The sequence below is a fragment of the Vulpes vulpes genome, chromosome 1 (genome assembly GCF_048418805.1).
Source record: "Vulpes vulpes isolate BD-2025 chromosome 1, VulVul3, whole genome shotgun sequence".
NCBI classification, from domain to species: domain Eukaryota; kingdom Metazoa; phylum Chordata; class Mammalia; order Carnivora; family Canidae; genus Vulpes; species Vulpes vulpes.
In genome coordinates, this window is record NC_132780.1 from 6,798,562 (window position 1) to 6,823,004 (window position 24,443).

A 24,443-nucleotide genomic window follows, 5' to 3' on the forward strand; every position below is an offset into this window, starting at 1 on the left:
TACATAGAACAGATCTAAATCCATCCTGCAGTCTAGTTACTCAGCCAACAACAGCCTAAATAAGCTGAACACAGAGAACCAAGAAACAGGTGAACATGCGAATAAATGCTTGCTGTTTATGCCACTGATTTACAGGTAGTTTGTTAGCATTACTATCATGGCAATAGCTAAGTAATACATATGATAAAAGATGCAAGCCATATGATGTTGAGATCATGAATCTGGAAAAGATCCACAGGAAAACTGGAAAGCAACAGAACAGAACCAAGAACTTCTGAGGGAAGGGAGGGAAGGCAGCAAAGGAGTCTAAGGAGTGGCCAAAGGACAGGGAGGACTGCTTAAAACCAAATACAAAATTTTATACAATTTTTTTTCCAAGACGTTATCGAGTATGACAAATACTATACAGAAGTCAACTCAAGAACCACGACACATATCACAAATAGCTCATCACAGACCTTTCACGACCATCAAACACCATACAACCACACACAACCACAAACATCGCCATTACACACCACACCTCAAACATCCCATCACAATTAGTCCATCACACTCACACACATCACCACAGTCACTCTCCCTCTTTCACACACACACACATACACTGACTCCCACCACAGTTTCTTGGTGCAACAACTCCAACCACTCTCCAGGAGCGTATTCCCACCCCGAGCACTTTGCACGGTGGCCACTCCAGACGCGCTGGGCCTCCCGAGAGGCTCCGCCCCGTCAGCCTCGCCGCCTAGCGGCCTCGCAGCCCCAACAGCTCAAGCCCCTCCCCCATGCCCCGCTGCGGGGACGCGGTAGCGTCACCTGCCGGAAACGCCCGAATGCGCCTTCAGCTCGCGGTTTCTGGGAGGTTATGTGAAGGCGACCGACAGAAAGACCCAGGCCAGACGCGGGTAACGCCGAACCATCCCTTCGCGCCCTCCTCCCAACGGACGTTCCCGAGCACACCACCTCCCAGAAGGCTTCGCGGCCTGATTTAACTTCCGACCGGAAAGCTGTCTGCGTTTCCTGTGTGAGGAAGGGGATGCACCAGGCCGGCGCCGAAGGCCCGGCTGGAAGATGCCAACCTGCCGTGCCTCGCAACCCTGAGACTGGCTGAGAACTGCAGTTACAGTCGTTTCGGGAGGGCCCTGGCAGGTCGCTGAGAGGAATTGGCGGCGGGGCCGCGGGTGCATCTCCGGACTACATTTCCCAGAGGGCCCTGTGGCGCGTCGCTCTTCTCGCAGGAACGCGAACGTTTCGTCACGCCTGGCGGGACCGTTAGATCCGTGAGGTGAGAGTCGATCGGCCGCGGAGGAACTGATTCAACTGTTCCCGTTGCGACGCGAGGAGACCCGAAAGGCGTAAGTTGAGGAACCCGGAGGCAGGTACCGAAATGGGTCATCCGACCCGTGCGAGCAGAGCGACCTGGAAAGGGGGAGGTTGTGGGATTGTGTGTGTGAGAGATTGTGACATTGAGACCTGTGTGCGATTATCGGTTGCCCATCATTGTGGGGTTGTGACTGCGTGTGTTCTTATGATGTGGGATTGTGACCCCGCGGCACTGGGGAGGGGGGTGTCTTGCGACTGTACGAGAGTAAGTTAACTGTATGTGTTCGGTGGTGGGTATATGGTAACTGTGTTACCAGGCGCAGCTCTCTGTGTGCAGGTGTGTGCAATGTTTGTCGCATTGGTTTCAGTATGATCGTGCCCAAGATAAGGGGCACTGTGTCTGGTATGGGGTTCCTGTCATATGTAAGAGTGTATGTAACTCCAGGACTCTGTCCCCAGGGAACCTTTGTGAAATTTGGTCAGATTATAGCTCCTTGACACCAGGGACCTCAGCTTTTTCCTGAGACGCGGATTAGGCAGGATGCCCCCATTCTCCTCTGATTTCCATCCCCCGTGTGTGGTGGGAGCTGGGCCTGGGACTGGAGCTGACCTCTGACCAGACCAGTTTGGGAAATAAGGAAAACGTGGTGTTTTGCAATTACTTTTTCCTCTCCCAGTTCCGCCCTTCTCTAGGTGCAGAAGAGAAGGAAAGAATGCACAATGAACTTCTGCAAGCAATGTCCAAGGTGTGTTCGAGTCTCCTCTTTGTTTTTTTTCTTCTGAAAGTTAAATGATAAGAAAGATGCCATTTAATTGTAAGTCCCTCTGATTTCCCTCTTGAGAAAAGAGTAGGCCAGCCTGGTATTAAAACCCAGCAGCACCAATATATTTAACGTTTACTTATTTGGAAAATGGCTCCACGTCTGTTTGTGGACTTTTCTTTTTAAATGCAATATTTGGGACGCCTGGGTGGCACAGAAGCTGAGCATCTGCCCTTGGCTCCGGGTATATGCTGGGTCCAGCGATCCCATCCTGCATTGGGCCCCTGCGAGGAGCCTGCTTCTCCCTCTTGTCTATGTCTCTGCCTCTCTGTGTGTCTCTCATGAGTAAATAAGCAAAATCTTAAATAAATGCAATACTTGTTATGATTTTAAAATAAAAATATGAGGTGCATAGGTGGCTCAGTCGGTTAAGCCACTAACTCTTGATGTGGGCTCAGGTCTTAATCTCAGCGTCCTGAGTTCAGGCCCTGCATTGGGTTCCGTGCTGGATATGGAGCCTACTTAAATAAAATAAAAATAAAAGCATGATTATTTTAGAGAAAACACAGAATTACCAAAAAAATAAAATGTGATCACTAAAATAACTGTTAATATTTTGATTAATTTTTATTATTTTTCCAAAATCAAATTATACTGCATTTACCATATTATGTCCTACATTTTCACTAAAAAGTATCATTCTCTTGTGTTGTCAAAGGGTCTTTGTAAGTACAATTTTTCAAAGATAAATATTTCTTTATATGAATGAGTTATAGTCTATCCTTTTTTCCAGGTCAGTTATGTCAGACTTTGAAATCTTTAAATATTTATTTATACACACACACAACACACACAGTTTTGAAATTGGACTTCCATGATTAATAATGAGATTGAACACCATTTCATATGTTTATTGGTTATTAGGGTTTTGTCATTTGTGACCTGCCTCTTCAGATCTTTTACCTTTTTGCTCTTGGATTATCTCTTGTTGATTCATAGGAGTGTGGGTCCTTCACTGATAGTTTTCTACTGTTTAGATTGTTTTATCACTCTGTTAAGGTGGTTTTATGAATACAAATCCTAACTTTAACACAATTAAATTTATCCAATTTTTTTTCTTTATGGTTGGTGCTTTTTGTATTTCAAGAAATCCTTTCCTGTCCCAAAGTTATACAGATATCCTTCTATATTTATGCTTAAAGCTATAACTTTTGCTTTTTGGGTTGGCTGGCCCAGTTGGTGGAGCATGTGACTTTCAACCTTGGGGTTGTGAGTTCAAGCCCCACATTGGGTGCAGAGATTACTTAAAAATAAAATCTTTTAAAAAGTTTTGCCTTTCCCATTTATATATTTAATCCCCCCCCCAACTGGCTTTCATGTATGATGTAAAGTGGGACCCAAGGTTTTTCCGTCTTATAAATTCCTCCCTAGCTTTCTCAGAACCAAATATTAGTGCACTGTTCCCATTTCAGATGTATCCAAATACATGTAAATCCAGTCTGTATGTGTGTGGGTATATTTATGAGCTCATAGTATCACAGTCTCGATTTTTCTAGCTTCTCTCTCCTTTGAAGGTATTTTGGCTTTTCTTCCTCTGGCTGTTTTGTTTTTGTTTTTTGTTTTTGTTTTTTATTCACAAGAGACACAGAGGCAGAGACACAGGCAGAGGGAGAAGCAGGCTCCATGCAGGGAGCCCGACGTGGGACTCGATCCCAGGACCCCAGGATCACACCCTGGGCTGAAGACGGTGCTAAACCGCTGGGCCACCCAGGCTGCCCTCCTCTGGCTGTTTTTAAGACTTTTTCCCAGTTTGTTTGTTTGTTTGTTTGTTTGTTTGTTTGTTTTTCCTGTAATTTTAGTATAACATGTCTAAGTGTGCCTTTTAAAAATTTTATCTGCTTGGGATTTGTAGAGTTTTTTGAATTTGTGGATAGGTGTTTTTTATTATATTAAAGAAATTGTCAGCCATTTTCAAAGATTGCCTCTTCCTTACTCTCTCCCTCTCTCTCTCTCTCTCTCCTTTCCCTTCTCAGACTCTGATTAAACATAGATTAGAATTTATCATTACCCTTTTTTGTCTCTTAATCTTTTTTGTTTTTAGAGTTGATACTCTAGGTGTCTACTCTCAATTTTTAAAATGGTGTGTTTGGTACAGAGGCGAAGGAAACCAGGTTAAGAATCAATCACCCCAAATGTATTCAGCTTAAGACCTTTCTCTCTGAGTTCTTTAGAAGATGGCTGAGTATTTCCAGTCCATTCTCCTGTGCCAAAATCCAGAGTATCTGGCTCTTCTCTCCTATCAGCCTCTAATTACACTTGCCATTTCTATAGTGAAGATTGTTGCCCAATATTAATTGGAATAATGCTAGTTATTATATAATACTCTGTAATAGTATAGTACAAGATAAAAGGAATGAAATGAATTTTGTTCTCAGAAGCTAATAAAAAATTTTTTTTAATTTTTCTACAAAATTAATCTCTACATCCAAAATAGGGCTTGACCCTATAAACCTGGAGATGAAGAGTAGCATGCTCTACTGTCTGAGCCAGCCCAGCACCCTCCACCCCCTTTTTAAAACCTAATGTTTAATCAGGAAATATTTGAACCATTCATACTAAAATCAGAGAAAAGATAAGGATATACACCATCACCAGTGTTATTTAAATTGTTGCATTGGTATTAACCAAAGCACTTAGACAAGAGAAAAAATTAGGTTAAAAATTAGAAAAGAGGATGTAAAATTATCACTTCACAGATGATATGAATATGTACCTAGAAAACCAAATCAGCCTATAACTTGCACTTTGAAATAAGCCGGACTTCATAGGAAGCAAGCAAAATAAATTTTTCATAATTTCTACTTTCAACTCTGGGCTAATTTTTTTTGTTGCCCTGGATAAAAACTTGTGTAATCCCTATAATTGTTTTGATCACTCTTTGGTATCCTTTTTTTTTTTTCCAGTGATAAAGTCAGTCTCAATTTATAAATTATAATCTCTAATTGAGTGTAATAATATGTAAGACTCATTTGGAGTCTTTTCATTGGGGGTGCCTGGGTGGCTCAGTCAGTTAAGTGTCTGCCTTTGGCTCAGGTCATGATCACATGGTCCTAGGCTGAACTCTGTATTGGGTCCCTGCTTGCAGGAGCCTACTTCTCCCTCTCCCTGCTCATCCTCTGTTTCTCTCACTCTCTCTCTCTTTCAAATAAATAAATAAAATCTTAAAAAAAATAATAATAAAGCCTTTTCTTTGAGTTTAGATTTGCTGTAAGCTAGAAGCTTACAGTGTGAAAAGAGAGATACACTAAACTTTTCTTCAACCTAAGTTTCTTTTCTCCCACCCAGTAGGCTGTTTTTGACTCCTATGGGGTTGCATTGGGTAGAAAAGAAGAGGTAAGGGAAAAGACTTATTTGACTGGTGCTATTGTTTTGGTCTTAGTCCCTCTTGCTTTTCTGGATTTTCAGCACTGACTCATTTTCTTATAAGGTGCTTTGATAGGATTCTCAGAGAATTCCCTGCTGGAAACCTCTAATTGTACTTTCACGTGACATGGACAACACATCTTAAAATGGCTACTTTTTTTTTTTTTTAAGATTTTATTTATTTTAGAGAGGGAGAGGAACAAGCTGGCTTGATGCTGAACACAGAGCCTAATGTGGGGCTCGATCCCATGAGATCATGACCTGAGCTGAAATTCAAGAGTCAGGTGATTAATTGACTGAGCCCCCAGGGGCCCTTGAATGGCTACTTATAATATCTGTCTTACACTTGGGGATTCTGTGATCTACTGCTTTGTTGGGAATCACACTGTCCCTCCTATGGTCCAAAAAGAGGACTGGATGCCAGTCTCTGTGCCCTCTAAACTCCAAGAAACAGCAAAAATTCTCCTAAACAGTCTCATTCTACTTTGGACTCTGGAGTCTAAGATGAAAGAGAAGTAACCTAATTTTTCCTATGGGATGGAAATGTGTGTCATCTTTCAACAACCAGTTTTGGGGCACCAATTGAGTCCTACAATTTAATGCAGTTCTAACATTAATTACCCAGAGTTAACACAGAGCCCCATAGGTTTAGGGACTTAGCCTTACAGACTACCCTATTTCAGACAAGTGTTACAAGCCTTGGGTAGCCCAAAGGCAACTGCACTTCTGCCCAGCAAACCACAAATTGAGGCATTCCCACAATGCCCACTCAGGTACAGTTATTGATTAGAATGACTCCTAGAACTCCATTAAGTACTATATTTATGATCACAGTTTTACTACAAAGAATACAATTCAGGAGCAGCCAAATGGTAGAGATGTATGGAGAAGGTATGAGAGGGAGGACCATATCTAGAAAGGATCTTAAGGATTTTGCCTAACAAAATGGCAAGGTTTTTTCATAATGTTTATATTGTGGAAAATTCTAGTAAAATTATAAAAGTTAAGGAATTTATGTTAATAGGGAATAATTCTTGTAACAGTCATAAGAGAACTGTAATTTTCAAGAAAGTTAAATTATGCTCTTGTCTAAGATGGTGATGTTTTACTTATTTTTTAAAGATTTGAAAGAGCATGAGCAAGAGGGACAGAGGGGGGAGGGGAGAGAGAGAGAGAGATTCTGAAGCAGACTCCATGCTAAGCGTGGAGACTGATGTAGGGCTCTATTTCACAAGCTTGAGATCATGACCTGAGCCAAAACCAAGAGTTGGATGCTTAACTGACTGTGCCACCTTGGCATCCTGATAGTAATATTTTAAATTAATGTTCAGCCAATTTTGCGTTTAAAAAATTCAAGAAAAAAAAGAGAAAAAAAAAATTCAAGAAATTTTAAAAGACTTAATGAAAAATGGCAGAGCTTTGTCCCAGTACCCAGCCCCACTCCCCTCAAGTGGATACCCTCAAATTTTTTTCTGTTTCTCTTGGCAGGTTTCCTATATTTTCTCTTTCTTTTTTTAAAGATTTAATTTTCAAGTAATCTCTGCACCCCACGTGGGGTTCAAACTCACAACTTCGAGATCAAGAGTAACTTGTTCTACCAACTGAGCCATCCAGGTGCCCTCTTCCTATATTTCTTTTTCTTTTAAATATTTTATTTATTTGAGAGAGAGAAAGAGAGAGCAGGAGTGGGGTTAGGGGCAGAGGGAAAGAAGAGGGAGAAGTAGATTCCCTGCTGAGCAGGGAGCCTAGTGTGGGGCTCAGTCCCAGGACCCTGTGATCATGACCTGAGCTGAAAGGCAGATGCTTAACCAAATAAGCCACCCAGGTGGCCCCTTTTTTCCAATATTTCAAATTCATATTCCTACATTGCTATTTTTTTAAAATATGCTATTTATTTATTTATTTGGGCAGGGAGGGTCAGAGGGAGAAAGAGAGAGAAAATCTTAAAGTTTTTTTTTATTTTATTTTATTTATGATAGTCATACAGAGAGAAAGAGAGAGAGGCAGAGACACAGGCAGAGGGAGAAGCAGGCTCCATGCACCGGGAGCCTGATGTGGGATTCGATCCCGGGTCTCCAGGATCACGCCCTGGGCCAAAGGCAGGCACCAGACCGCTGCGCCACCCAGGGATCCCCGAGAGAAAATCTTAAGCAAGCTCCACACATAGTGCAGAGCCTGACACCAGGCCTAATCTCACAACCCAGAGATCATGACGTGAACTGAAATCAAGAGATGCTTAACACCCAGGCGCCTCCATTGCTATTTTTTTAATAGACATTTCCTGGTGACTTTCTTGAGGTAAATATGGTTTGATATTTCCCATATCCCATTCCTCACTTCATGTTCCTGTAAAAGAGTTATGTCACAGTTTTCTTTAAACCATTGATATTCATCTAATTAGGACCTTGCAGATATTATTAATCTGAGCCAAATAGTACACTAGATCCTAAGTTCTTTTCAGTACAATTTTTACAGTTTTCTGAGGGTAAACTGGTTTGTTTCCTCAATTGCCTCATTCCATATATGTGTAGCTCTTTTCTTCCCCAAATCTACCAACACTGCTTCCAGTTGCCTATCTAAAATACTTCCCATGTGATCAAACTTATTATTAGGTCTTTATTTTTCCTTGTAGACCTCTTTCCCATAGTCCTTTGTCTTCCTGTTTCTAGACATTGCTTCCTAGTTCTGGTGCCAGATAACGTCCTGGAACACGCATCTTGTAGTTTCTGAATATAGTATCTTTCTTTTTCTTAATGTACTTCCTACTTTTGATGGAGTCTAGCCCAGGAGCTTCTGTTAAAAGCAAATTGGAGATATTTTTATCTTTCCCTGCAAATGTATCTTCATACTAGCTTGAGTTTTAATCTTACTTGGTATATAATTCTCACACTAGCTTTGACTGGGTATAGAATTCTAGGCTAGGGGGGATCCCTGGGTGGCTCAGCTGTTTAGTGCCTGCCTTGGCCCAGGGCGTGATCCTGGAGTCCCAGGATCGAGTCCCACGTCGGGCTCCCTGCATGGAGCCTGCATCTCCCTCTGCCTATGTCTCTGCCTCTCTCTCTCTTTGTGTCTCTCATGAATAAATAAATAAAATCTTAAAAAAAAAAAAAAAAAGAATTCTAGGCCAGAATTCATTTTCCTTTGTAATATTAAAGGAATATTTTTTTTCTTACTTCAAGGAGTGAGTACTGTTGAAAAGTCCACTGTGATTTTAATTCCTGAAAATTTTTGTGTGATCCATGTTTTCTTCTTGGAAGCTTTTAGAAATTCTGTTTTTCCTTGACATTCTGAAATTTTATTCCAAAATATAAGATGTTTTTTTAAAAGTACATCACATTGTTCCGTCTTTGGAGTCTTAAAGGGAAAATGTGGGAAGGGGGAAGGAATTCACCTATATGCACACTTCAGTATAACCAGGCATTGACCATTGAGCTGTATGTTTGCTATTTCATAAGAAAAGTTTACTTGCATATTCCTTGATAAATCCCTCTCTACACAGGAAATATGTCTTCTGACATAATAGACTTGCCTTCAATTTGCTTAATAATCTCTGTTTCTATAAAGCTTTCTACCACCATCTCTACTACTGTCTTATTTATTTATTTTTTAAATCTCCTTCAACTGTAAAAGCATGTTTGTTGTTTCAGGGGTCAATGATGTTCAGGGATGTATCTGTAAACTTCTCTCAGGAGGAATGGGAATGCCTGGACTCTGGTCAGATGAATTTATACAAAGAAGTGATGTTGGAGAATTTCAGCAACCTGGTTTCAGTGGGTAAGGATAACTTTATCCCCCCAAATTCAGAGTCTGCCCTTGGAAATGTCTCCTTTCTCCATTGTTAATTATTTGTTTCAAGTAACCAGCTAAATTTCTGCTCCTTGTTCCTCAAGGAATGGTTTGAGTTGGAATGGAATGGAAGAGTTGGAAATAAGCAGCTCCAATGGGCTGAAGCTTCATCTTCATCTTTCTCTGGTCCTTCCTATAGTGGAATCTTTTTCTTGATCACCAAGGGACTGGATCTGATTTCTGAGACACCCACAGCATAACAATGTCCCGTGTCTTTTCTTGTGATCAGGACTTTCCAATTCTAAGCCAGCTGTGATTTCCTTATTGGAACAAGGAAAAGAGCCCTGGATGGTTGAAAGAGAGCTGACAAGGGGCCTTTGTTCAGGTGAGTGAGATGATAGGGTAATGATATTGTCCCATTTTTTTAACTGGGTTGTCTTCTTATTTTTGAGTTGTTATATATTCTAGATACAAGTCTCTTATCAGCTATATGATTCACAAGTATTTTCTCCCATTTAGTGAGTGTGTTTTCACTCTCTTGGTTTTGTCCTTTGAAGCATAAGTTTTTTATTTTTTTATTTTTTTATTTTTATTTATTTTTTTAAAGATTTTATTTATTCATGAGATACACAGAGAGAAGAAGAGAGAGGCAGAGACAAAGGCAGAGGGAGAAGCAGGCTCCATGCCAGGAGCCTGACGTGGGACTCGATCCCGGGACTCCAGGATCACACCCTGGGCCAAAGGCAGGAGCTAAACTGCTGAGCCACCCAGGGATCCCCAAGGCACAAATTTTTAATTCTGACGAAATCCAGTTTATCTATTTTTTCTTTGGTTGCATGTGCTTTTGGTGTGAACTCCTTTAAGTTAAGAGCCTTCATAATTAAGTTTATTAATACGTTCTGGAAATAGGAAAATATTTCACACTTACCCTATTATCAGGTAAAAGTTTTATGTCAATTATATCCAAAAAAAGTAAGATAAAACAACAAACGAAGCTTTTTTCAATTGTAGACACAACTTTAGTTTTACAGTTTAGCCATAAAGTAGAATAAACAACTAAAGAACTCACCAATGCAGAGCTCCAATTTTTTTTTTTTCCTTTCTGGGAGACACAAAATATTTTAAACAGACTCACAGGGAAGATAATAATCCAGATTCTGTTTTCTCACTTAACAAAGAATGAAGGGATCCCTGGAAACATTTCCATTATCCCTATAGAAATAGCCATAAAATCAGATTTCTAATCACTGTAATTTACCAACCTTGCACAAACCAGAACCCAAACTAGACTTGGCCTAACAACGAAACCCAAGCAAGACACATTGAGAAGGGTGTAGTGGACAGAAAGTGAATGAAAGTAGAGTTTTATTGCTGCTTGGGATTTACTGAGGCAGCCAAGAAGAGAAGACTGCTAGGACTTAAATAGCCTGTTAGGTACACTTCTCAAGTCACACACTTTACTGCCTCCTGTAGATAAGTCATTTGGACATCTTGGTGGGATCTTCAAAATCATCAGAGTATAAAACTCCTCAAAAGTTAAATATAACTTTTCTAAGTATATGATAAGCATATTTGAAAGATTTATTTAGCTCATTAATGAGAGAACCAGAAGAATGGTAAAGCTGGTTCAAGTTATCTGGAAGAGACTGAGTTCATACTGTCCCAGAGAAAGAATGCAGGAATCACATCACTAACTTGGATACAAAAACTAGTTATTGACTTACAGGATAATAAATTTGTAACCTTAAGGCTGTCTTTTCACCAGACAAATCATTTGCAACCTGTTGTTCTCCACAGCAAGTTTTTGTTCTTTATTCAGTTACTTTCTAGATTTTTCCAGTAGATTGTGTTGCTGTTGTGAGCATCTACAATTTTATAATTGGTATTATTGGTGCAGGGAAATATTATTAGCTTTTTTTAACATGTGAAAAGTTTAATTTTATTAGTTATTAGGGAAATGCAAATTAAAACTGCAGTGGGATATCATTATCTCACTTGCAACGTGGGTAAAAATTTAAGACTAACATTAGTAAGGATAGATGAGCATGTGGAGCAGCACCTTCAAGCTGCTGGTGGGATGTAAATTCTTAAAACTGCCTTTTAAAATTTTTCTTTTTAAATTTAATTGTCAGGGGCACCTGGGTGGCTCAGTTGGTTGAGTTTCTGCCTTTGGCTCAGGTTGTGATCTCAGGGTCCTGGGATCAAGCCCCATGTCCAGCTCCCTGCTCTGTGAGGAGTCTGCTACTCCCTCTCCCTATGCCCCTCCCCGCTGCTGTGCATGCTGTCTCTCACAGATAAATAAAATCTTAAAAAAATAAATGTAATTGTGATAAGATCATTTAACATGAGATCTACTCTCAACAAATTTTTAAGTGTATGATACAGTATTGCTAACTTAAGGCATACTATTATATAGCAGCTCTCTAGCAGTTATTTGCCTTATAATTAAAACTTTATACTTGCTGATTATCAACTGCTCATTTTCCTATAGCCCCAGTCCTTGGTAACCAACCACTCTTAGTAACTACTTTTTCACTTCTATGAGTTTTGCTCTTTTTAGATGTATTTGTCCTATAACTGTATTTGTCCTATAACTGGCAGCTTTCATGTAGCATAGTGTCTTCAAGGTTCAAAGATTTTCTTCTTTTTAGGACTAAATATTCCATTGTATGTATACAGCATATTTTCTTCATCCACTCATCCATCTATGGATTTCGGTTGTTTACACATCTTTACTATTACACATGGGCACTAGTATCTCCTCAGGATCCTGATTTCAATTCTTTTGGGTAAATCCCCAGAAGTGGGATTGGTGGATCATATGATAGTTCTATTTTTAATTTTTTGAGGAACCTCCATGCTGTTTTCCAGAGTGGCTACACCATTTTGCATTTCCCCCAGTAGTGTACACGAGTTCCAATTTCTTAGCATTCTCACCAGCATTTATTACTTGGTTTTTTTTTTTTTTATGATAGCTATCCTAAAAGTAATAACCGATGTTTCTTCATGACTTTGATTTATGTTTCTGTAATGATTAGAGATTGAGCATCTTTCATATACTTCTTGGCCATTTGTACGTTTGCTTTAGAGAAATGCCTACTCACATTCTTAATTCATTTTTTAGTCAAGTTATTAGTTCTTTTGTTTATGTATTTTAGAAATTAACCACTATCAAGTACATGTTTGGCAAATATTTTCTCCCATTCCATAGGTTTGCCTTTTCACTGTTTTGATTGTTTACTGTGCATAAGCTTTTATGTATGTCTGTTTTTACTTTTGTTGCTGTGCTTTTGGTATCATATCCTGAAATCATCACTAAGGCCAGTGTCACAAAACTTTTTCCCCTAAGTGTTCTTCTAGAAGTTTTACAATGTCAGGTCTTATGTTTGCATCTGCTCTAATCTTTATTATTTCCTTCTATGTGCCAACTTTGCGTTTAGTTTGTTTCTTGAGGTATGAGGTCATATATTTGTGATTTTTCTTCTTTCTTAATATAAGAACTATAAACTTCCCTCTTTGTCCTACTTTTTCTTCATCTGAAATATGTTTTTGTTTGTCTCAAGATATTTTTTAGAGGCACCTGGGTGGCTCAGTCGGTTAAGCATCTGCCTTCGGCTCAGGTCATGATCCGAGGGTCCTGGGATCAAGACCCACGTTGGGCTCCCTCCTCAGCAGGGAGCCTGTCTGCTTCTCTCTCTGCCTGCTGCTCCCCTCTTGTGCTCTCTGCCAAATGAATAAATAAAATCTTTTTTTAAAAAGATATTTTCTAATTTATTTATTTTGACCAATTGCTTGTTCAAAAGTGTATTGTTGGATAGCCAGGATGGCTCAGCAGTTTAGCTCTGCCTTCGGCCCGGGCAGTGATCCTGGAGACCTGGGATCAAGTCCTGCATCGGGCTCCTTGCATGGAGCCTGCTTCTCCCTCTGCCTGAATCTCTGCCTCTCTCTCTCTCTCTCTCTCTCTGTCTCTCTCTCTTTTTCTCTATCATGAATAAATAAATAAAATCTTTCTTTTTAATGTATTAATTTCTACATATCTGTGAATTTTCCAGTTTTCATTCTGCTATTGATTTGTAGTTTCATTTACTGTTGTCAGAAAAGATACTTGGTATGATTTCAGTCGTCTTAAATTTCTTCAAGACTTGTTTTGTGACCTAGCATATGATCTCCCCTGGAGAATGTTCCATGTGCACTTGATAAGAATAGATCCTGCTACTATTGATTGAAATGTCCTATATAGATCTGTTAGGTCCATTTGATCTATAGTAGTATTCAAGTCACTGTTTATTTTCTGTTTGGTTGTTTCATGTATCATTGCAAGTAGGCCATTGAAGTGTCCAGTTATTTTTGTCTATGTCTTGCTTTAGTTTTGTCAGTGTTTGCTTTATATATGTAAGTGCTCTGATATTGAGTGCAAATATATTTATAATTGCTGTATCTTCCTGGTGAGTTGACCCTTTTATCAGTAAATAATGTCCTTCTTTGTCTCTTGTGACTGTTTTTTACTTAAAGCCTGTTTTATCAGATATAAGTATAGCCACCCCAGCCGTTGTTAGGTTACCATCTACATGGAATATCTTGTTCCATCTCTTCACTTTCAGCCGATGTATGAGTCCTTAAGTCTCAGGTGAATCTTTTGAGGACAGCATAGTTGGATCTTGTTGTTTTATCTGTTTAGCTACTATGTCTTTTGATTGGAAGGTTTAGTCCACTTATATTTAAAGTTACTATTAATAGGGAAGGATTTACTGTTGCCAGTTTGTCCATTTTCTGTTCTTATAGTTCTTTTGTCCCTCTTACTCTTTGCTTGCTGTCTTTTTGTTTCTTTCATTTTTTTTTTTTTTGTATTGATATGCTTTGAGTCCTTTCCATTTCTTTTTTATAACCTCTACAGGTATTTTCTTTTGTAGTTATCCTGGGGTTTTCATAAAATATCTTGTAACAATATGTTTTAAGCTAAGAACTTTTTTTTTTTTTAAGATTTTATTTATTCATGAGAGATACAGAGAGAGAGTCAGAGACACAGGCAGAGGGAGAAGCAGGCTCCCTGTAGGGAGCCCAATGCGGGACTCGATCGTAGGATCCCAGGATCATGACCTGAGCCAAAGGCAGATGCTCAACCGCTGAGCCACCCAGGCATCCCTAAGCTAAGAACTTAATTTCCATCACATGCAAAAATACTTCTTGCTCTCCTGTATGTAGTGTTATCAATGTGTCAAGTTACATCTATTCATGGTATGTCTGTTAACATACTTTTATTTCTAGTTATTTATAATACTTTTGGCTTTTTATTTTTATACTAGAATTAAAAGTAATTTACCCTCTAGTGTTACAGTATTACAGTAGTCTGTGTTTGTCTATATATTTTCCTTTACAAACAGGACTTTATACTATCTTATTCTTTTGTGTTGCTGTTTACTATCATTTCATTTTAGGTTGGAAAACTTTCTTTACCATTTCTTGTAAGGCAGGTGTAGTGATGATGAATTCCCTCAGGTTTTGTTTGGGAAAAGTATTCTCCTTCGTTCATAAAGGACAGGTTTTCTGGGTATAATGTTCTTGAGTGACAAGTTTTTTCTTCACCACTTTGAATATATCATCCTGCTTTCTTCCAGCCTTCAAAGTTTTGCTGAATAATCTGTTCATAGTCCTATGGGGGTTCCCTTGCATGTGACAATTCGTTGTCTCTTGATGCTTTCAAAATTCTCTTTGCCTTTGAAGTTTTTATTTTTTAAGTAATCTCTACACCCAAAATGGGGCTTGAAGTCACAACCCTGAGATCAAGAAGTTGCACAATCTTCCGACTGAGCCAGACAGGCACCCCTCTTTGCCTTTGACTATTGACAAAGATATTATGATGATGTCTGTGTGTGACATAAGTCTTAGTGTGGATTTCTTTGTGTACATCTTTTTGGAATACTTTGGTTACCTGAATCTGGATATCCCATTTCCTTCCTCAGATTGGGGAAGTTTTCATCCATTACTAATTTGAGTAAGTTTTCTTATTCTTTCTTCTGCCTCTAATTCCCATAACGTGTATATTGGACCATTCCTTGGTGCTCATAAGAACCTTAAGCTTTCTTCACTCTTTTTTATTCTCTGTTCTTTTTGTTCCTCTGATTAGAGAGTTTTGCAAGGCCTGTCAAAGTTCACTGATTCTTCTGCTTGCTCTAGACTATTGAATGTTGAATCCATCTATTGAAATATTCATTCAGTTATTACGTTCTCCAGCTCCCAAGATTTCTGTTTGTTGTTTTTCAAGTTTTCTGTCTCATGGCTGGAATTCTCCCTTTTCTCATGCATTGTTCTCCTGAGCTCATTGAGTATTTTTATGGTGGTTATTTAAAATTCTTTGTCAGGTAATTCCTCTGCCTACATTTCATTAGGGTAATTTTCTGGAGGTTTATTTTGTTTCTTTGTTTGGATCATGTTTCCCTGTTTCTTCATTTTCTTTCCTTAATTCTTTGTGTTGGTATCTACATGTTTGAAAAATGCCACTAGTCCCATTCATTATGGATTAGCCTCATAGAAGAGAAGACCTTCAGCAGTCAGACCTTCTGGGAGCCTCAAATGTTCATGCTCATCCAAACCACTGTCTTTATTAGTGACTTCCAGGTGTTTAGAGTATGCCAAGTCCCATCAATGCTCTGAAACAAGCACCAATTTCTCATGGGCTCCTGAAGAAATTAGAACATTGGATGTGTGATCCAGTTTCTTTCCCTTTCCAGAGAGAATGTGGGAAGTGGAGCATTTTGTCTGCCAGCTCTGTTCTAGAATGGGGGAAAGGGCTCTGGCAAGTGTTTGCATGCTAGTCTGAATCACCTTCTTTGTTCTCAGTGGCTCCCAGCTGTCTAGAATATGTCAGGTCCCTCCAGGGCTGTAAGATAGAAGCCAGTTCCTCAAGTAATCCCCAGAAATTTTGAAACATTTGATGCACTCTTTCCCCACCTAGAAAGAAACTGGGAGCTGGGGTTTTTCTTCCACTTACTGTGTGTTAAACTAGGGGACAAGATCTGGTGCCTTCATGCTAGTTCAAATTACCCCCTTCATTTTCTGTAGTCCCCGGGGGCCCACTGTATGCCAGGTCCTATCCACAGTCTGAGATAGGTGAGACAGAAACCAGTCCTTTGGGTAGCTCCCAGAGAAGTTAGAAAAGTGGATGCATGGTCCAACTCTTTTCATCCTCAAGGAGATGGTGGGAGTTGGCATTTTCCACCCATTCATTCTGCCCTAGGCCAGGAGGAGTCGTTATGGTGAGTTTGTTTGCTAGTTCAAACTACCTTCTTTGTTCTTGGTGGCCTTTGGATATCTTGAATCTACTGGGTCCCATCAGCACTCTGAGACTGATGAGACAGAAGCCAGTCCTTTAGGCAAACCCCAGAAAAGTTGGAATGTTTGACACACAGTCCGCCTCTTTCCTTCTCCAGGGAGAAGCTGGGAGCTGAAGTTTTCCTCCCACTCACTCTGCATTGAGCAGGGAAAGGAGCTGTGGTGAGTGCCTGCATGCTAGTTTAAACCAGTGCTTTTGTTCTCTGTAGTCCCCAGGAGCCTAGGGTATGCAGGTCTAATCAAGGCTCCACGACAGTCAGAAAAGTTGAGATATTGGATGGGCGTTCCAACTTTTCTGTATTTAAGAAGCTGGAAGTTTCCTCCCAGTTATATGTCCCTATGCCAGGAATAGGGATCATGGTGAGAGGGTGTCTTCAGGTTTCCTACTAGTTTTGATATGGCTGGCTTCACACTTGCATAGCATGCAGGATTCTCTTAATTGGTTTCTAGATTTCTCTCAAAGGGAATTGATCATGTATTGCTGTTAAGTTGATGTATTTGTGGGGGTCAGGAGAATCTAGCACTTATTATTCCACCATCTTTCTGATGTTACTCAAAATACTATTAATTAATTTTTATAAGTTGATCTTTAACGTCCAAACTTTACTGAAGTTAATTTTTTATTCTTTCGGTTTTTCTAGTTAGATCATCATATTATCTGCATATTATTAGATTTATCTCTTATAATCCTCACACTTGTTTTTTCTTTGCTTATAACGGTTGCCAGGGTTGTCTTATTTATTAACATTGGTAATAGGCATCCATTTCTTTTTCCTCATCTTCTAGGGAGCATATCTAAAGTTATTCACTTAGCTGCAGTTTTTGCCATAGTTCTGATAACTTTTACCAAGTTACAGCTATTACTTTGCAGTGCTAATTTGCTCAGATTTATCATAAATAGGTGTTGGCCACATCCTACAGGTTTTCTGTATCTGTCAAGATGATCATGGTAGTTTGTGTTCTTATTTCAATAATAGTTGTACCCTCTGATATGTAGCCATTTTGGCCTGTGAGTTCATGTTTCCAAGAGGGTATCAATCACCTTGTCTAGCAGTATGCCAGGGGATAGACCCAGGTCTGTGTCCTTCCAGGTAGATTTAAGTAATGGGGGATGAACTTAGAATGACGAGCCCTAAGACCTAATGATTCACTGCTAATAACTTTTATTTGCTACTTCTCTACCAAGTAATTCTTCTCATGTAATTCTTCTCATTCTCATCTTTCAACATTTACAAAGCAACAGCATCTGCCTTCCCTTTTTGTAATTCACCAACTCTAGGGGTTTTAATAGTTGAGAAGGTAGAGGAACAGATTCCTGAGAGCAGATAGTCAGCCATTCTTCTGTCCAGCAGGACTTTTTCTTTACCACTAGATTATTCTACTTACTCAGCTGCTTGACCAGTGGCCACCAATTTCTGTGGTAAAGGCACAGGCCACTGGTCCTAGGGCATTTCAGGGAAAGGACAAATCAGAGTTTAGAAACTTTTCTACTGGGGATCCCTGGGTGGCGCAGCGGTTTGGCGCCTGCCTTTGGCCCAGGGCGCGATCCTGGAGACCCGGGATCGAATCCCACATCGGGCTCCCAGTGCATGGAGCCTGCTTCTCCCTCTGCCTGTGTCTCTGCCTCTCTCTCTCTCTCTGTGACTATCATAAATAAATAAAAATTTAAAAAAAAAAAAAAAAAAAAAAAAAAAAGAAACTTTTCTACTGGGCTAGCCTCTCCTTGCCTCCTGTTACCATCTCTTCAGGCAAGTAGACTCCGCCCTGAAATACACACAGGTTTGCACAAGTCTTCAATCTCCCTAGGACATTTTGCAATATGCATCAGTTCCACACAAAACCAAATTTTCTAAAATTTCTCCAGGGTCAGTTGAGAAAGGAAGCCAGAATTTTGTGCACATTCCGAGTTTAGGAACTTTTGGGGTTTTAAAAAATATTTTTTCATTATTATATTTTCAGTTTCTAAAAACTTTGTGTTTTCTTAGTCTTCCTTTATTTAGAATCTTATGCCTGTTTAATTCTGTTATTTCTCTGAGGTTATTATATGTTTTGACACTTTCTTCTGTTGCTTGCATTGTTTCCTCACAGATACTTTTTTGTCTTTTGGGCTCTTCACATTAAAAAAACATTTCTCATATGTCTGATAAACATTGGCTTACTGCTCATTTTTAAGTATGAGATACTAAAAAGGTGACTGGAACTTCTGTGTTTAGGAATTGGGTCTTGTTTACTTGAGGATGATCTGGTTGGGTTAATATACTAAGGACAGCCTACTTTTGGTAATTGGTCTTTTCTCTTATGCATAATTTTTTTCCTGTGAGAAGAGACCTTTATTTTCCTAGTTGAGGAAGTTAAGAGCCTATTATCAGTGTTCTGGGCATTAAATTAGGATAAAATCAACAGGGTTATTATTTCAGTATTGTGGCTTGCACAAATTCTCTAACAATAAATGGGTGTCTTATGCTTTAACTGAATTCTGACATTACCTGGAGTTAACATCGTATCTGCAAGTTAAAGGGCAAGGTGCCCACCAGTTCAGGCACCATTTGCAACCAGAATCTCCAGGCTATCTGTACTTCTGTCTGACTAAATTTAAGAGTTTCACACACCCTCTCAGGTTTGATAATTCCTTAGAACAACTCAAAAAACTCCTGAAAAGCACTGGGCAAGGTCTAGGAGGTACCAAACATAGGAAATTCTACACCCATAAAGTCAAGGTATGTCATCCTCCAGGTACATCCTATAGTTACCAACCAGGAAGCTTCCCCCCAATCCTTGCCCTGAGTTTTTTATTGGGGTTTGATTGTGTAGTCATGAGTGCCTAGATTCTCCCTCTTGAAGCTAAGTGCCCACTGTGAATCACCGCATTAGGAAAACTCAGGTCTGATCAAAAGGAGCTTGTGAATAACAAAAGACTTTCCAGTCAGGAAATCCCAATGGTTTGTGAAGCTCTGTGCCAGGAATAAAGACCAGAATCATTCTTTATCACAAGTATATATATTTTCTGTTAATCTTTTGTTCAGTACCCATACCCACAGCTATGCTTGATGCTCCTGAGTTCAGATTCCCTCTGGTTCCATTTTTCTATATTTCTAGTTTTCTGTGAGAATAGGAAAATGTAAACCCATATAGGGGAAAGGATCCTAGCGGTTTCAATACTAATACAATCTTTGAATTCATTCTTCAGCTTTCAGCATTCTCTGTATACCCCACATTAAAAATGCCTGATGCCTCTAATTCTTGTGCATTTATGGGGATCTGCAATCTCAGTGCTGTGGAATTCATCTACTGCAGGCTCAGTTTGCTTTTCTCTGGGCTGCAGACTCACTCATCACTCACTCATTCATTGGCTTTCTAGCTTCCAGATTTTATTGCTACTGTCTCTTCTCCAGTATTCATTGTCCTAGGGAGGTTTTTCTTTCCTCTTGTTAAGCTTCTATTATAATTTTCCTGTGGATTCATGAATAAGCAATGGAAAACTCATGTTCAGTCTGTGATTTCTAACAGAAGTTGTCCCCCTTTTTATTAAAAGTACAATAGACACTCATTACTCAAGATTCCACAAATCCATATGTATGAATTTACCTACTTGCTAAAATTTATAAACTCAGAATCAGTATTTGCAGTGCTTTCATGGCAGATACGCAGAATGGCAAAAAAAAAAAAAAAAAAAAGTGGACATGGAGTACCTCTCTTCTTCTCACAGTATATTTCATTCTTACTCTCTTCTTCCTCATATTCAAGCTATCTCTTTCCTTTTTCACTGGTATGAGCAAGATGCCATTCCTTTCTCTTCCAAAATCAACATCAGAGAATTCCAAGGCAAACTATTTTCAGTGAATCCCCAATATATCAGGCTTTATCCATAGAAGTACCTGCCTACCATTCTTGCCAGTTTCATTCAAGACTTTAGATTAGGGTATCTCCCAATGTGGATTTACCAACAACACACACTTTGGAGTTTCTGACTGTGATCTTCCATTTATACATTTTAATACATTTATTCCTCAATAGTCTTTTTTTATGTAGGTCAGAATTATCCACAAATTCTAAAAAATACAGTGTGAGGCTGTGTGTGAGGTGTATGCTCATAAGCATGTGTATATGATTAGAATCACTGTAAAATATGGAAGGTATCCCCAAACAGAGTGTATTTATGGAAGTTTCAGGTAATTCTGATTTCACATTGGAATTTCAGGATGGAGGTCTTTATTTCCCTAATCACTCTTGAATTTCCTCTCTTGGCTCTCCTCAGTATCCATGCTTTTGTTATCAGTTTTGAAAATTGCTTAGCCATATTTGAGAACTGTTTATGCATTTACTTTCCCAGATGTTATTTTCACCTTAATCCTTTTTTCTGTTTTAGAAGTTTTAATCTCTCCCAAGATAGGAAAAATGAACACATGCTTTTTTTTTTTTTTTTTCAGATCTGGAATCTATGTGTGAGACCAAAATATTATCTCTAAAGAAGAGACATTTTAGTCAAGTAATATTTGCTCACGAAGACATGCCCACTTTTATTCAGCCCACATTTCTTACTTCACATAAAAAAACTCTTAATGAAGAGAAACCCTGTGAATGTAAGATATGTGGAAAGGCCTTTAATCAGAACTCACAATTTATTCAACATCAGAGAACTCATTCTGCTGGAAAAAACTATGAATGTAAGGAGTGTGGGAAGTCCTTTAGTCGTGGCTCACTTGTTATTCGACATCAGAGGATTCACACTGGTGAAAAACCCTATGAATGTAAGGAATGCGGCAAGGCTTTTAGTTGTAGTTCGTATTTTTCTCAACATCAGAGGATTCACACTGGTGAGAAGCCCTATGAATGTAAGGAATGTGGAAAAGCCTTTAATTATTGCTCAAACCTCAATGATCATCAGAGAATTCACACTGGTGAGAAACCTTATGAATGTAAAGTATGTGGAAAAGCCTTTACTAAGAGTTCACAACTTTTTCCACATCTGAGAATTCATACTGGTGAGAAACCTTATGAATGTAAGGAATGTGGGAAAGCCTTTACTCAACACTCAAGGCTTATTCAGCATCAGAGAATGCATACTGGTGAGAAACCTTATGAATGTAAAGAATGTGGGAAGGCCTTTAGTAGTGCCTCAACACTTACTAACCATCACAGAATTCATGCAGGCAAGAAACTCTATGAATGTAAGGAATGTGGAAAGGCCTTTATTCAGAGCTCAGAACTTATTCAACATCAGAGAATCCATACAGATGAAAAACCTTATGAATGTAATGAATGTGGGAGGGCTTTTAATAAAGGCTCAAACCTTACTAGACATCAAAGAATTCACACTGGTGAGAAACCCTATGACTGTAAAGAATGTGGAAAGGCCTTTGGTAGTCGCTCTGACCTTATTCGCCATGAAGGAATTCATACTGGGTGAAAGATAAACCCTGTTGATAGTCTTTTAATAATATCTTTAAAACAGGTAATGAAAAAATAATATAGTTGTTTTTTAGGCTACTATAACAGAGTACCAAGTACCACAAAATTGGGTGACTTAAAACAATAGAAATCTATTATCTCCTAGTTTTGGAGCTTTGAAATCCCAAATTAAAGTGTTGGTAAGGTTGGTTCCTTCTGAGGACTCTGAGGATGAATCTGATCCATGTCTTTCTCCTGGCTTCTGATAACATCAGTCTTTGACATTCCTTGCTTCAAATCCATCACTCCAATCTCTGCCTGCATTTTTACATTGTATTCTGTGTATATCTGTCCCTGTCTTGTATAAGAGGAGACTCTTATTCAGGACATCAATTATATTGGATTAGGGCTCACACTGATGACCTTATCTTAACTTGATTACATCTGCAAAGACCTTATTTCCACGTAGGATCACATTCACAGATGCCAGAGGTTAAGGCTTTTACGTATTAACCCATAACACTGTTGACATTGTTTTTCTAACATATTTGTAATTTTCTTTTATACATAACTTGTTTAATGTCCCTTACCTCCAAAAAAGATTCTGTCCCAGACTATTTCTTAAATAATTCTTTCCTCCTTATTGTATTACATTACTTCTTGGTTATATATTTGAGTTTATATTAGCTTTATTTTAGGGCTGTCTTTTCTATTGTTCTAACCCATATATCTGTTTTTATAGTACCAATATTGTATAGTGAGTTACATTACATAGGCTATCTTTCAATTCCTGGCAGAATTATAACTTTGTTTTTAAAGGCAGCGCTACTCTTTTTTTTCCCTTTTGTAAAACTGTTGTTTTCATTTTATCAAAACAAAAAACAAACCACACACACACACAAAGAAAAAAGATTATTTGTAAGCCTACCCAAAAAAAAAAATTACTACTTTCAAATTATTACAACGTGTCCTTCCAGAGTTTATTTAGTGTAATCATGATGTGCATGCTGTACCATAACCTGCTTCTATCCTGCAGCTATTTCAGTAAGTATAGATGTCTGTCATTCTTCTTAATGGTATAATTTTTCTATGGTAGATTATCATTTTGCTGTATATTACTGAAAAACTTTATGATACTCACTGAAAATTTGCAGTTATAAAAGTTGCCTTCTAAACACAAATGTAGTGCTTTTGTTTGTTTTTCTTTAAAAACATTACATTTCAATGTCAAATAACTGGTGAAAAAGAAAAACCCTGATATTTTCTCCTTGAAAAATACTGCCAGTAGTTCCCTTGTTGTAGTCACTCTTAGCAATTTGTTCTTTATCCTTCCAGACCTTTTTTTTTTAAATTTTTTTTAATTATTTATTTATGATAGTCACAGAGAGAGAGAGGCAGAGACACAGGCAGAGGGAGAAGCAGGCTCCATGCACCGGGAGCCCGACGCGGGATTCGATCCCGGGTCTCCAGGATCGCGCCCTGGGCCAAAGGCAAGCGCCGAACTGCTGCGCCACCCAGGGATCCCCTTCCAGACCTTTTTTAAAAATTACTTTTGCTTACAGATTTGTGCACACACAACCAAATACATAAATATTTGCAACACTTGTAGAAAAGTTAGTACTGCTTTATAATTTTGTGTATGAATGTACATACACTAATGTGTTGGATTGCTATGAGGATTAAATGAGTTAAATGTAAAGTGAGGGGTACTGGAATGGCTCAATTGGTTAATAAGCCTCTGACTCTTTGTTTCAGCTCAGGTCATGATCTCAGGGTCATGGGATCAAGCTTGGTGTCAGGCTCCATGGTGGGCGAGAAGCCTGCTTGGATTTCTCTCTTCCTCTGTGCCATCTCCCTCGTTTAAGCTCACTCTCTCAAAAGAAAAATAAAATGTTTGGGATTTTTACTAAGAGTATCTAGCAGATGTTATTTAATATGAGTATCAAGATCTTCACCATTATTGTTTGTACAAAGGACTTTAACCATGTTATATATCTTAATTGACTCCAAATAATTCATAATGAGAAAGACCAGTGGGTATAATGTTTGTAGAAAAGCTGCTCACCAGCATTTATTACTTGTTCAGCATGAAGTTTAAAAAGGAAAAAGAAATCCTAAGATATAAAAGTCAAGAAAGAAAAAGAATAAGTCTACGTTTACACCTATATTTCATACTGTGCAACAATATCCTTCCAGATAGCATGAATCAGAAGGAAATCAATCCCTGAATTATATTTAAATGAATGAAAATGAGCACATTATGTAGAAAAACCTGAGAGCAGCTAAATATGTATTCAGATAAAGTATAGCTGATTTTTTTCAAGTTTTTATTTAAATTACAGTTAACGTACAGTGTAATACTAGTTTCAGGTGTAGAATTTAGTGATTCATCACCTATATACAATACTCAGTGCTCATTACAACAAGTGTTTT

At 38.7% G+C, this 24,443-nt stretch overlaps 2 protein-coding genes across 17 annotated transcripts in view; one reads left to right on the top strand and one right to left on the bottom strand.

Moving 5' to 3' along the window:
- The window catches only part of ZNF568 (zinc finger protein 568), an 82,449-nt gene extending 81,235 nt beyond the window's left edge, over positions 1–1,214 (bottom strand). For 2 of the 14 annotated variants that reach the window (XM_026010212.2, XM_072748119.1), the window contains exon 1: positions 817–963. Coding sequence is in view for 1 of the 14 variants with exons in the window: in XM_026010208.2 (XP_025865993.1) it covers positions 1,080–1,187 (108 nt within the window). In the remaining 13 variants the exon portion in view is untranslated. Of the gene's footprint in view, positions 1–618; positions 991–1,079 lie in introns of those variants that run through there. The other 12 variants (XM_026010211.2, XM_072747961.1, XM_072748178.1 and 9 more) reach the window with 10 other exon arrangements.
- ZNF829 (zinc finger protein 829) lies at positions 1,162–23,191 on the top strand. Of its 3 annotated transcripts, none has more exons than XM_026010325.2 (5): positions 1,162–1,355; positions 2,001–2,069; positions 9,155–9,281; positions 9,583–9,678; positions 21,050–23,191. In XM_026010325.2, the coding sequence occupies exons 2-5, from the start codon at positions 2,037–2,039 to the stop codon at positions 22,027–22,029; spliced, it is 1,236 nt and encodes a 411-aa protein (XP_025866110.1). In that variant the 5' UTR covers positions 1,162–1,355; positions 2,001–2,036; the 3' UTR covers positions 22,030–23,191. The 3 variants fall into 3 exon arrangements, with proteins under 3 accessions (XP_025866110.1, XP_025866111.1, XP_072611639.1); XM_026010326.2 differs by having other exon boundaries at positions 1,201–1,379; XM_072755538.1 differs by lacking the exons at positions 1,162–1,355; positions 2,001–2,069 and adding an exon at positions 6,996–7,121.
- The last annotated feature ends 1,252 nt before the right edge of the window (positions 23,192–24,443 follow it).